The sequence below is a fragment of the Lepisma saccharinum genome, chromosome 20 (assembly GCF_977018435.1).
Source record: "Lepisma saccharinum chromosome 20, izLepSacc3.1, whole genome shotgun sequence".
NCBI lineage: Eukaryota > Metazoa > Arthropoda > Insecta > Zygentoma > Lepismatidae > Lepisma > Lepisma saccharinum.
The window spans coordinates 24691353-24705658 of NC_139248.1; the positions used below are offsets into that span (position 1 = coordinate 24691353).

General features: G+C 37.6%; 1 protein-coding gene across 3 annotated transcripts in view; it reads right to left on the reverse strand.

Moving 5' to 3' along the window:
* Positions 1 to 14306, reverse strand: part of LOC146003823 (acyl-CoA Delta-9 desaturase-like) — a 60928-nt gene that overhangs the window by 26300 nt on the left and 20322 nt on the right. The window contains exon 1 of one of the 3 annotated variants that reach the window (XM_083142246.1): positions 3007 to 3069. The exons of the other annotated variants lie outside the window; for them this stretch is intronic. Within the exon in view, the coding sequence (XP_082998372.1) occupies positions 3007 to 3022 (16 nt within the window). The 5' untranslated portion in view covers positions 3023 to 3069. Of the gene's footprint in view, positions 1 to 3006; positions 3070 to 14306 lie in introns of those variants that run through there. 3 annotated transcript variants of the gene reach the window in all.

Sequence of the window (14306 nt, forward strand, 5' to 3'; positions counted from 1 at the left end):
AAGTCGACCGCAACATTTTGCGTAATACTGTTAGCAAACAAGCGAGCAAAAAATACACTTAAAAAAAGCTATTCCCTTGGCGTCTGAAAGAGCCAATGTGCGAGAGAGCTGTGGCCCTCACAATGGAAGGAATGGAAAGGAACCGCTGACTAATTTGTGGGAGAAAGTCTTTTCATTAGACACCTTGCGTCACTTCCTCGGAGCCTACTGGCCGAAGTGGAATTTAATCACTTAACATGCTGAGAACCTAAGTGTTTGATCTTTTGCCGCTTTGCCAATAAGCGCCCTCCCCCACCTTTTCTTCTCACGGTAGTCTGCTTCGGCTGTAGCCCAGTGATGTGCCGTAGACTATACGTTTACGTCTACATGCGTTGTCTACACGTAATCTACGCGTAGATTACATTGGGTTGTAGTTTACATAGACTACGTAGACAATCTAAAGTGCATTAAAATTAATTTTAAAGGGTTTCATGAAAGGAAAGTCACATTTTCAACTATATTGCTTCCTAACGAAATGAAAAGAACCCTATTTACAACAAAATTTCTCGTCTCTTCTATTATCAACTATGGAAGAAGATAAATAGTATGCGAAAAACAACAACAGATGGCAGTCGTGAGCTAAGAGTGGTCTTTTCCCCATAAAACACTAGAATATTGTCTATATTAGGTTTCTTCTAGGTGAGAAATTGCTCGAATTTGGAAGAAAGAGCATGAAAAGTTATCCTTACACATCAGCACCTTATACGTAGTATAATTTTCTTTAATTCCACGGCGCCCTTTGCTAAGTTATCACCTTTCGCCATGTTCTTTACATAGATTACGTAACCTACGTGCATAAAATAGTCTACGTGTAGAATGTAGACTATCGTTGTTTACGCGTAGACGCACATCACTGCTGTAGCTCCGTGGAATATACGTAGACAGTGACATACTTAACAGATATCTTATTTACACAACATTCCAATTTGTACTAATACTTCATCTAGCACTTCTGACAGTTAAAAATACAAAGTAACCTTTTACGTTCATAGATGGCAGAGTGGATTCAAATTAATATTTTTCGTAGCAAAAATGGTGGAAAGACATAACTTTTACGAACTTTTAATCAAAATTTACATACGTTTATATAAATAAATGTAATAAACGTACAAATAAACTTTTTATATATATTTATAAAAAGTAATAAAATCTTCAATATTCTAGAAACATTTTTCTTAATTAACCCTGTAAGAAAAATTCACCCAGTTGCTCCAGTGAAGAACAGTGGTTTCTTTTTCTCTTGAAGCTTAAGGGCCCGGGACTGTATGTTATAACAAATTTTTCATTTGGCTTCGGATCTAATATTGGGGTGAGATCTTTACATATCTGATGAAAATCAGCCGAAATATACAAACTTGACAAAGCTTATTTTGACATATTTCACTAATTTTGCGTTTTTACAACATATTTCTTCAATTTTGTTGTAATATGACATATTTCTGTATAATTTCGTAATTCTATTGCACATAATCGGTTATTTCATATTATTTTCTTCGTAGCTTTAGCACAACGGATAGTTCATATTGTCGATGGCAGGACATGGAAATTACGGAGGAAGAAAGATGCCGTCTTTTCTTAGTACAGAACAATAATACCCCACTTTCTTTATCCCGCCGACAATTGATAGCCATGCAATCATTATTGAGGAAAAATGTTCTCTCTCATTGTTGCACGGGAAGTAAAGAAGTTTCGTTCTCATTTCTTTACCTTTTTCGCTTTTCACAAAAATCAGTCAAAAGTAAAAATAACATTAGGTACATTACAGCCCCTTCTCTACATACTCTGTCGGGAATGGGAGAAATTCGAGAGTACTGTTGTGCATATTTTTGGCTTTACTGGGAATATTTCTGCATTTTTCTGACATATTTGTAATTTTTCGACATATTTTCCAATTTATATGACATAATTACATACATATTTTACAGTTTTATAGGACGTAAAGTCCCGGCCCCTTATAACGAATAGAAATTGTACGGCAAATGAAAATACAATATCACTATGCATGCTTACAGCACCATCAATTTTGGGGATGGTGGGAATAAATTTGAAAATGTCCTCAGCTCGGAGGGCTGATGGGCTGAAAGAACTTCGCAGTGGCTCATATGAGACTGCACTTCCATATCGAAACACTAACTTAGACTTGAAATTATATGAGATCAGCAATTGGTCTATGTTAAAATGCAGCAAATTTGTGCAACCATGCACGAAGAAATATACTAGATAAAAAATAAAGTCGAATTTAGTTTTTTATTTGACTCTTCTTCGTATACAGGGTGTTTCCGGGCTGATGATACAAACTTTCAGGGATGATGGAGAATGGCACATGTATCAATTTGAGATAAGGAACGCCGGTCCGGAAACGACTGAGTCGAAAGTTATAAGCGAAAATCTGTGTATGAAGATGTAATACTTTTATTACCTGCACAAGTTTCACAAGCTGCTACATTCACAACAGTTGTTCAAAGTGGCGTCCCCCAGCTTCGCTGCAGGCATGACATCGTCGCACAAAGTTCTGGCGAGACACCTGTCGAGACTGAAGAGGATCTACTGGCAAGAATTCTCGCTGCCTGTGACATTGTTCGAACGACCCAGAGGTTGAGATTTTCGCGTATAACTTTCGACTAAGTCGTTTCCGGACCACGGTTCCTTATCTCAAAATGATACATGTGCCCTTCTCCATCGTCCCTGAAAGTTTGTATCATCAGCCCGGAAACACCCTGTATATATATATATATATATATATATATATATATATATATATATATGTGGTGTGGTGTGGTTTACAATCTTCAAAGCCGCGGGCCGGTAAATTCTCTTCTTTAAAATCTATGCCTACGTTATAGGAAATATATTTTTAATTTTTCACTGTATACATGTACGTGAAATTAAATATTAATAAATAAATTACTGCGAGTATAATGAAGCTCGCGGCCTGCCGGTTGAGAGACGCTTTTCCATGCAACCAACCTTGTATTGTAGTCATCTCACTAATGATGATATCACCACACTATTGCTGTTTCCAGTTTGGTTCTGCTTAGAGGAATATTTCGTTGAAGTGCATTCTTTACTTTATAGCATTTTTCCTTATTTACTTCCTCATCTGATTACACCCCTGAAAGTGATTAGCTTGTTTTTCTCTCAAAATTTGTTTCACATGGGAAGGTTGTAATGGTGAAACAAAATACGATGTTTGTTGTTAGTTCTAGGAATTGTGTAAGTGAAGTAATAATGTATTGTTCTGCCAACGGAAACAAATATATACAAGGACAAAGGGTGAACGATTGGCTTACGAAAGACAACACGTCATTATTGCCGTCAGTGGCGTGCCCACGGGGTGATGGGGTTGGTAGGGGCCCATTTTCACCCTACCTAACGTCGGTTGCAGTAAAAGATGGTAACATGTAAGACACTGTCCGCAAAGGAAAAGGGCGAGCAATACCCATTAATGAGATTGCACAATTGTAATCTTACAGCGAACACAGAAAGATTTTTTCATTTGCAGGCCCCGCCTTAGTATTGAACGCACCAGGCGACCTGGGGAGGGAAATTTAGAACGGGGTGCGAAATTTTCCTTCCTAAGATTCAGTAACCAGGGTCCAAAACCAAGGAACAAATACAGGTCCATAAAATTGTCTAAGTGGGTCGAAAACGAAATTGTGTCTTTATGTTGCATATGCTGAAACCTGTGTGACAATATGTCTATGTGTTATCCTGGGTTTGAATTACACATTCGTGTAATTAATTCAGCACCGTAGCTGGATATTTTGGCGCCCTAGGCAGGATCTTGATTTGCACCTTCCCCCCGGCCCCACAAACATTTTATGTGCGTCCTTCGACATTACCTTTTTATGCCATGGTTTGTGATATTTACATAATACAAATTTTGAACTGAGGAAACAGAAAAACTCATTAAAGATAATATAGATAATATTTAAAGATTCTTAGTTTGCGGTCCTGATTTAAAAAAATAGCATTAGGAATATTTTAGTTATATCTTAGTGTCTGAAGATTTTCTTTCAAAACGTATTATTACTACTACTACTTTGAGGAACAGAAAATTCCAGCAGTGTGCTACCAGAATATACGTCTACCAAGCGTAAATTTCTCCGTCACATATTCTGACTTGGTTGTATTTTCTTTTCAATAATAAAGTTTTGAATGGCGCCCTCTGTGCATGGCGACTAAGGCTTCAACCCCCTCCCGCTCCAGTCTACCCCTCGAGGCGGAGTTCTGGAGGGGCCACGGGGGACCTGGCCCCCCAATTTAATAAAGGCTAAAAAATAACACAAGATTAAGTTCAGTTACTACATTTTTGTTATGAAGCCATACCGCAAATCTTGACGTTTGGCATGATGGCATGTGCGGTAATTGCGCCGCAATAGCGGGACTTAGACGATTTGATTGATGTGTACAGTTTGAAGAAAGAAAAACGTAAAATGACTTTGTGTTGAGTCTACAGTTACTGCTGAGGCATCAAGAGAACTTTTCAATTTAATTTTTCTAAAATTTCTGAAGCTTACTATTGTACCGTAACTTTTTTAAAGTAATACGAGTATTGTATCAATAAAAAAATTAATGAAATGCAAAATGCAATAATCGTACTGTTTTGCTTTTTTTAAAACTGACAACCAATATATTAATTAATATTTGTTTACTTAAGCGAGGATATTTCACATTTTCAAATCTAAAAGGCCTAAATCTCAGTGTTTTTAAGTTGTTGTTTTTTATTATTTCCGGGGGAAGGCCTCCGGACCCTTTATAAACTAAGGGATTAACCCTCAGGTACATCATATTCTTCTCCCCCACCCCCAAAGCAAAAGCTCGAACTACGCCCATGCTACGGGTCTGAATTAATTACAGTAATTAGCTAATCCGTGAGTAAGTCGAGGTCTCATTTCACGTTTTCGGTCTCATCTTGAAGTCTCGAATGAACTTGTCTGGTTCTATGTTCTAGGCGACCATGTCCAAAACTCGCTTTTCATTACTATTTCAACGTAACGAAACATTAAGCTGCACAGGACAGGAAGTTGACAAAACTGTGGCCATAAAGTATTTTACTTCCAGTTGTCGTAAAAATAAAAACAAATAAAACCAAAGTCTTCTTCTCAGGAGTTACAAGTCAGTCGCGTGACAAGTGTGATTTACTTTCTAATTTTTCACACAAAATCCGGAAATCTTTCGGCTTCATTAGGAAAGGAGAAAGAGCCGGTCACGTGTAATCTGCAAATATTTGGTGCTTTGCTATGATTGTAAGGCGGTGGTGTGTTCAGAAATGTCGTAAGGAGATTTACTGCAAACCTCCCGCCCCCACCCACACCTTTATTCATACAAGGAGAGACTTGCTTTGGTTTAACCCAATTCGATATCGATTTAACCCAAAATCGTTAAAATTAATATTTATTTAGTCCAAATTACCCAATTCAGTAAGGACTAACCTATTCAAAAAGCTAAACCAAACGATTTTACTTAATTCAAATTCTCATCCAAACGTTTTTGGTTCATTTAAAAGCTCAACCAAATGTTTTTGTTAATACAATATCTCAACCAAACGTTCTGGTTAGTTGCAAAGCTCAACCAGAAGCGCTTTTGGTCAATTGCAAAGCTCAACAAACGTTCTTGGTTAATTCAAAAGCTCAACTAAGAATTTTTTGTTAACTCAGACGCTCAACCAACAATTTTGGTTAATTGGAAAGCTTTACCAAACATTTTTGGTTAACTCCAACAAATCAGTTTTTGTGCAGTTCTGCAATTTTGAATTAATCTACTGTAACCTCTGTTTTAATAATACGTTCTTGACAGTGGCGTATACCGAGTCCAAGGTCTGGACCATCTCACTATGTCACGTGCTCCTAGGCTATGAATAGAAATCAGGTTGCCAACTACTAAGAAATCTGGTTGCCAACTCATAGGAAATCTGGTTGCCAACTGATAGGAAATCTGGTTGCCAACTCATAGGAAATCTGGTTACCAACTCATAAGTAATCAGGTTGCCAACTCATAAGAAGTCAGGTTGCCAACTCATAGGAAATCTGGTTACCAACTCCAGAATCAGCATCATCATATCACTGATATGAATAATATTATTTACAATTTCTGATCGATTATTCTCCTGTACTTTATTCTCTACGCTGCAGGCTTCGCAGATAGGCTTGCTGGCCTAGAATATACGCTCCTGGTTCTTAAAAAGTTAAACTATTCAGATCTTCGTTCATGTCAAGCAGGGCCAAGCCTCTTAAGTGGCTTATCATCGGGTGACGCATGGTCATTGAATCGAGCCCCATCGTTGCTGTTATTTAGCTTTCTAGACCGGAGCACTCTACTTTTTCATCTCATGTAGCTCCACAATGGTCGTGACGATGATGAGTGAACACCGAAATTCTTGAACTCCCGCCGGGGAACGAACCCAAGACCGCTCTCACCAGAGTCGAGAGTGCTAGCCATCCTGTTATGCTTGGTGTTTTTCCAGAATGGTCATCCCGAGTCATGGTGAAAAGATACATTTTTTAATATGTGTGTGTGAACTAGGATTTTAGTATGCCTATAGCTAATACGTAATTATGCCGACACAAGTCAACAAACAACTAGAAATGCAAAGTCATCAAGAAATAACCTACAAAGGATTTGTTTCCTAGGAAGACGTTTTCATGTTTACCAAATTCCTTCAACTTGTATTTTAATGCTTTCTAATCGAGTTGCTGTTTCGACTTTTCGATTCCGATGAGTCATCATTTCATAAACGTACACCATACGCTGTTGAGCAAGACAAGGTCTCTCAATATGGGTTACGGAAGATGCAGTGTCATCATTCATACTTCACTTCGTGTCCACTCATCGTAGACTTCCCGTCTCGGAACACGCTTAGCCATACTTATTATCAAACAGATGCTCATTTGCATGCTATTATGTAACGCATTCTTGTAGGTTATTTGCCTTTTCATTCATCATTGCAATCGGCGCTTTTTCCGGCTAAACTAAACAAAACCTTTCTTTAGTAGTTTTGACGTTCTTTTTGGTCGGAGTCACAGGATTACCACGTCACGGTAGCTACCCAATCAACGTGCTCGGTAGGGTTATGAGTAGACCCCAGATTTCTATGTGATATCAAAGTACAAAATAGGCTATGTATATAAATATGTAACAATAATTGATAAAATATGTATCTAAATTCATATTATCAAAATAATATGTAGCTAAATAGTATGTAGTATCAAATAATATGTAATATTAATAACAATCGAGTATCCAAGGAATTTCAAGAATTCTTCTAGATATTCATTTTATTTTAACATATTCAACATAATTTTTAACGACATAACTTGTTCAAATTAATATTTGAATCACATTTATAAACTAAAAAAATCATACCAACGTGTACATATTTAAGAAACCAATTTTGTCAACTATTAATTACTTTTCACACAGCAAATGTAAGAGAGCTCTTTCCAACTTTAGAAACAAATTGTAAAAAGAAGCATTCACAGAAAACAATCGAATGAAAATACGTAGCTACTTTTTGTACAAGGGAACATATTGTGTAACTCACTACGCACAACCAGAACGGGGGGAGGGGGAGGGGGAGGGGAACAGCATCTTTCGATAAATAACAGTTCGCGTGGTTTTTTTTTCCCTTTTCAGCCTGTTTTTCGACTTGGCAGTCAATCTTAGGTAACCGTAAGCACTAGGCATCTATTGATTATAAAATATGACATCACAAGAGCTACAAATTTTCTTCATCATGTTTCAGAGATCGAAAACATAGAAAAAAAGAGAATCAAGATAGGAAAAAATTACCGAAATATATGTTGTTTTATGTAAAGTAAATTAGCAAATGTGTAAAAATATGTAACACAAAACTTATGAAAAATCAAGTCAGTTACATTTTCCTGTTCAAGGTATGTATCTCGAAGGGAATAGAATATGTAATTACATACAAATCCGGGCTTTAGTTATGAGACTCTCCTTTATGTTGCGGCTACAAAAGAGACCTCTCAGGACGTGATAGCGGAAGACTTTTAAAACAAAATTCTTACCTTTACTAAAGTTTATTTTTGTTCTATCATTAAGGAACACTCACAATTATTTAACACCACTATAATTACATGCACCATTACAATTCAAGGAACCTTTCTCTGTAAAATACTTACTTAAAATAGAATTTCTTACACATCGTAATCAACGTTCTGTCTCATCGTACACTGTTGTCATGGCAACCTCCTCAGCAACACATATATATCTGTATCAGACTGGATAGTTTTAGAAATGTCTAGAAACCACTTTTAATCACACATAAATACGAAAAAATATAAATTTGATAACACTTACAATATTAAAACAAACAAATAAAACATATTCATGTTAAACAGTGGGTTCCAAATCTAGGGGGGCAAGATGCATGGGGGGGGGCAAGGACAGTTTACGTTTCCATGGTATATAAGGTTTAGCATAGTACGGGGGCAAAAGTGGCAAATGCCCCTCTAATCGCCGCCACTGATGTTAACAATAAACAAGGCGTAGCCCTCATTTTGCTTTCTTTATGAATACAGGGCAAAGGGAGAGGGTATGACCTCTCCACCGCTGAATGGGGGGGGGGGTCGGCCACTGCTTATACCCCTTTCCCCCTCAGACATCCTGATCAGTGGCGTGCTCAATATTTTTTATTTATTTATTTAGTTTACTTTATTTCGCTTTTCTGCCACTTTTGGCTAATTACGAAGATTGGGATGAGTGATGATATGATGAAATTGATGAATGGACACTTAAAAACAGCCATGCCCAGGCCTGGATTCGAACCCAGGGCCCCTGGCGTCGTTGCCCGATGTGCTAATCAGTCCGCCGCGGGGGCCGGCATTCAAGATTTTGTAAAGAAGGATCTTACGTTTACTTTTTTATTGTAGTCAGTCCTAATTTTGCCATATTTTCTGTCTCTTACGTTATTTATTTTTAAGGAATACTGGGTAAAGGGGTAGAGTATAAACCCCGTCAACACCCCCCGTGGACACGCCACCGGAGTCACGTGCTATGAACCATGGGTTCAAATGCTGGACAGAGCAGGTCAAGGCTGAGGTATTGATGATCTTGCATTTTTTAAAAAAAATCCCAATATATTGCTCGATTACATGTTCATGGGTTTCATATCAAAACGATCCAAACAGGTGGGGTGTAAGGGGTGCTCCTTCCACGTAGTGCACCCTGGACTGCAGACTAACGAGGCTCTGGCGACTGGCCCATGGCCAGTATAATTCTGTGTCGTCCTGTATTTTGTCCTTGTTTGTGCTGAGCGCCCTTTTTAGCCTCAGCTTTTAACCAAGGTAAGCAAATTTTAGTTTTGAGACACGCTTCTATTTTTGTTATGATAAGGGACTGGACCCCGTATAGTGTGACGGGTGCAAAATAGCCTCAGTGCTGACGCACCCAAAAAAAATTAATTGAAATTCAAAATCCGAACAGGCAGCTTTGATAGGAAATGTTTTCATGATTTTTTATGATATTGCATTGTTATGGGGTTTCTTGTCATTTTAGCACATTTTAACAATTTTGTAAAAACATTATTTTCCTTTTTTATGTTTTCACTAGAGAAGGGGCATTTCTGAGTTTTTTTCTTTCCTAAAAAGCAGGCCACTTGTTTCCTGCCAGTTTGAAAGTTTCAGAACAACAACTTTGGTTCCAGGAAAACTGTTACATCCTTCTAGAATAAAGGGACCCAGTAATAGAAGTGACAAGTCATAGAATACTTCTGTGAATTATATGACAATATTGCATTTTACAAGAGTATTTTCTGGTATTTAATTAGGCATTAAAATCCCAACACTACTTATTACTTAAAAGAACTTAAGAATGTATACATGAATGTATACATCGGAAATTGTCGAGCTAAGTTTTATAAGTATAAGTGAGGCATGTGTGTGTGTGTGTGTGTGTGTATAAAAAATAGATCCATATTATATTTTTCAAATATTATGTTTTAGTGTGTTCAAGTAACTTCATTGTTGACAAATTTTTTAAGTTAGTGGGAATTTTAAATTCTCGCCTACATGCAAAAGATGAGATTACTGCTTGTTGTTTTTGATGCAAGCTTTGTATTTCTTAGAAATCTGTAATGATTACCGTAAAATATGTTAATTTTATTGGTGAATTCTTATTAGAAATTCAGTCTCAAATTATAGTTTTCTAATTTCTTTCAAAGCTTAAATATCTGCAATTAAAGGTTATTTGAAATATTCATCAACCTTTTAACCTTTAAGATATTTGTAACACAAAATGTATACTGTACTGTGTTGCCATCTACAAGTAAGAACTAAATTGAATCTTGAGATCTTTACAATGTGTTCATTATCATCAAGTCCACTTTGTTAGCACGTAGTAACGCACGTTCAAACTTCATGAAAGTTAACGATGTTCTGGTGCCTGGACCCAAAGCCGGTATGTTGGTTTGTTGACCTGTGTTATCTCTTTATGTGTGCCGAGTTGTCCTGTAGAGCGTCAGCAAGGAGATTGTAATCTTCAGTTAAGTAAGACAAAGAGTTCATCTTCCTGACATAGACTTTGTTTAATGCACGTTTTGTTTTTGTTTCAAGCCATGAGACATGTCGAGAGCCTCTCTGGTGGCACTGTGGCCTGGTAATCAAGATATTCTGGGTTCGATACACGGTTGAGGCACATAGTTCTTCGGAATCAGATCCCACTTTAAACTGCAAGACCACTCACTCACTGTGCACAAAACGAAACAAACGTGTTTCCGCAATTGCAGCTCCGACACATGGAGAAAGTAAACAGAGTCTGGAAATTTTGTTGCACAGAACTGTTATAAAAGAAAGTGGGTTCAATGCCACAAAGTGATGTGAGAGAGAGAACCTGTTTGATTGACCTTCGCGTACATTGCTTGCCTTCCACGCGACCTCCGTGCCCTCTGGTGAGAGTTGGGGCAACTAAGAGAAATGGCCAGCGTAGCATTTCGAGAGTAAAAGTGGTTGTGAGACCTTGGATCGTGATCTTTATGCGTAATGCTGTGGGAGCGACGGGGATGGTTCGAGCTCCTCAATAACAATGGAGAAAGTTCCCTATGGGGACAGCCGGAAATGCATTATCTGAGTTACAACCGTGAGAAAATGTCGCCAAGACGTAAGTGGAAAATGATCTCCTTAGCTCTTGTGATGGCTGAAGATTTATTCTTCTGTCTGTTGTAAGTAAGAATCAAGTAAAAGTAAATAAATGCGTGTGGCATGTGAGCAATCGTATTGGTTATTCAAATGGAATCTTGCGCATAAGAAAATAGTGCATGTGATAAGCCACATCACTCAACGTAGCGTGGTGATGGAATAACCGCGAAACGGATTAAGCACGAAACCAAACTTGAACACCGAAATAAGCTCGAAAGGAACAACATCGGAAAGGATAAAGCACGAAACCAAACTTGAACACCGAAATAAGCACGAAAGGAACAACAGCGAAAAGGATTAAGCTCGAAACCAAACTTGAACACCGAAATAAGCTCGAAAGGAACAACATTGAAAAGGATAAAGCACGAAACCAAACTTGAACACCGAAATAAGCTCGAAAGGAACAACATCGAAAAGGATAAAGCACGAAACCAAAATTGAACACCGAAATAAGCGCGAAAGGAACAACATCGAAAAGGATAAAGCACGAAACCAAACTTGAACACCGAAATAAGCTCGAAAGGAACAACATCGAAAAGGATAAAGCACGAAACCAAACTTGAACACCGAAATAAGCACGAAAGGAACAACAGCGAAAAGGATTAAGCTCGAAACCAAACTTGAACACCGAAATAAGCGCGAAAGAAACAACAGCGAAAAGGATTAAGCTCAAAACCAAAATTGAACACCGAAATAAGCGCGAAAGGAACAACAGCGAAAAGGATTAAGCTCGAAACCAAACTTGAACATCGAAATAATCGCGAAAGGAACAACAGCGAAAAGGATTAAGCTCGAAACCAAAATTGAACACCGAAATAAGCGCGAAAGGAACAACAGCGAAAAGGATTAAGCTCGAAACCAAACTTGAACACCGAAATAAGTGCGAAAGGAACAACATCGAAAAGGATTAAGCTCGAAACCAAAATTGAACACCGAAATAAGCGCGAAAGGAACAACAGCGAAAAGGATTAAGCTCGAAACCAAACTTGAACACCGAAATAAGCGCGAAGGGAACAACAGCGAAAAGGATTAAGCACGAAACCAAAATTGAACACCGGAATAAACACGAAAGGAACAACATCGAAAAGGATTAAGCGCGAAACCAAACTTGAACACCGGAATAAGTTGTTGACACATTTTGACACAAGAACCATTTGCGTCACGATTACTTCCATGCAAAGTTTGCTTATTGATTCTACTACTCTCACATTACTCATTATATATATCATCACAAACAAATAGTACAGCGGGATCCATGAGTATTACCGTGCAAATTGTCCATGACTATTTTCATAATTTTTTTCTTCCATCCAATGTGTTTCTAAGCGATGGATTTTTATGTACGCTGGTGCAGAAGTTGTGAACAGTTTGTTTTGAGTTTTCTTTTAATTCTTGAAACTCTTATTGGGTCATATAAAGTGCACGAACATGGTAATGGACAATTTACACTGTAATACTCATGGGTCCCACTGTACAAATCTATTTTTAAGCCGTTAGTATAAACATGATATAGCCTCTACTTAAATGGTCATATTGCGAACGAAGTGGCCAGGAAAATATTTATGAAATGAGGTTGGTATCTGTTTCACTGACAGTTATATCGATCTTACTGTCCCCTTTCGGTATCATAATTTTCATATTGAACGTTACTTTCGTAAGATGTGAATTTTTTGAGATACTTATATTTTCAATATAAATGCACCATCCTCCTTAGAGATTCTTACTTCAACGTACGAGACCATGGTTCGATTGCCGTGCTGGGTGATTTTAGGTGACAATTTTCCCAGCAAAATCTATAAACAGCATACATACAATAGATAAGTTACTCGGGTAAGTTTTTGGCGTCTTCTGTAAAGTCAAGTTTCGATAATATGGTCGAAACGTTCCAAATGTAAACGACTACAAACTCATCACAGATTTCAATCAACATTATTCTGTTTCGGTTGTCAAAAGCCAAATGACTGTTCACATTTCCTCTTTCATCCACTAATACATTAGGGTAGTCAAGCTGTATAAAGCAAATGACAAACGTAAGTTGAAACGCCAGTGCCACCTAGTGGCGATATTGCGAACTTCGTGTAATCAGTGGTTACAATACGCTTACGGGAACAGAAACTTGACATATTTTTGTAGAAACAACAAAAATGTCTTACATTTTACACATGGTTCCTTCCTTTAATACTGTTTCTGAGGTAGTAATCATAAAAGGCTGGAAGAAAAACACTCCGTAACGATGGTGTCTCCAGCATAAATTAACTGAATCGACTAGACTGTATGATCGTGACAGACGACAATCGATATGTATTTAAGCTACAATAATCGAATTCGGGTAGGCTCCCTACCATAGAGGATCTAACAAAACTAAGGCTCAAACTTTTAATAATATTTTCTGTTCTAAGAACATGCACAAGTTTCTAAGGAGGTCATTAATTATTGATGCTCGATTTCTAGTGAAGTATCTATAAGGGTAATTATAAAATTATTGTTATTGAAGTATGGATCACATAAATGATACATCATAACCAATAAATGAAATATGATGTCCCGTTGTCCAACTCGGTGTGATTTACAGTCTTTCTTGTCTCTTCTGATCAAATTTTGATGTTAGCCCGACGCTGAAGTTAAAGGAGTACCAGAAGTATTCATCAGAAGAATCGATCTTCTTCTTGAGAACAATTTAATTTTTCACCAGAGATTCATAAAACATATCTGACACACAACGCGAGATCGGAATTTTCAGTTTGTGTGAAAAAGCAGGAATTTAAATTCTTTTGCAGGTTTGTATTGAAACTACGCCTATTCATTGCTCTACAAATATCGCAAGACATGCAGTACAACTGTCTGCCTGAACATTTTCGACGACAACGGAACATTTTGACTGTTATGAAGTGCTTGAAACGGTAGAGCTGTTTTGCCATGGTGTAGACATGATGCTATTTAATAACTCCATTAACATTTTTTTAACCTGAAATGTCTCTCAAATTTGGATTTGATTTTCAAACTTTCTCGTAGACTTTTATAAAAAGGGACAAATAATGCTTTATAATAATATCGACGGGACAACCGGGACCCGTCTCTGAAACGGGACTGTTCCGACCAAAACGGAACGTA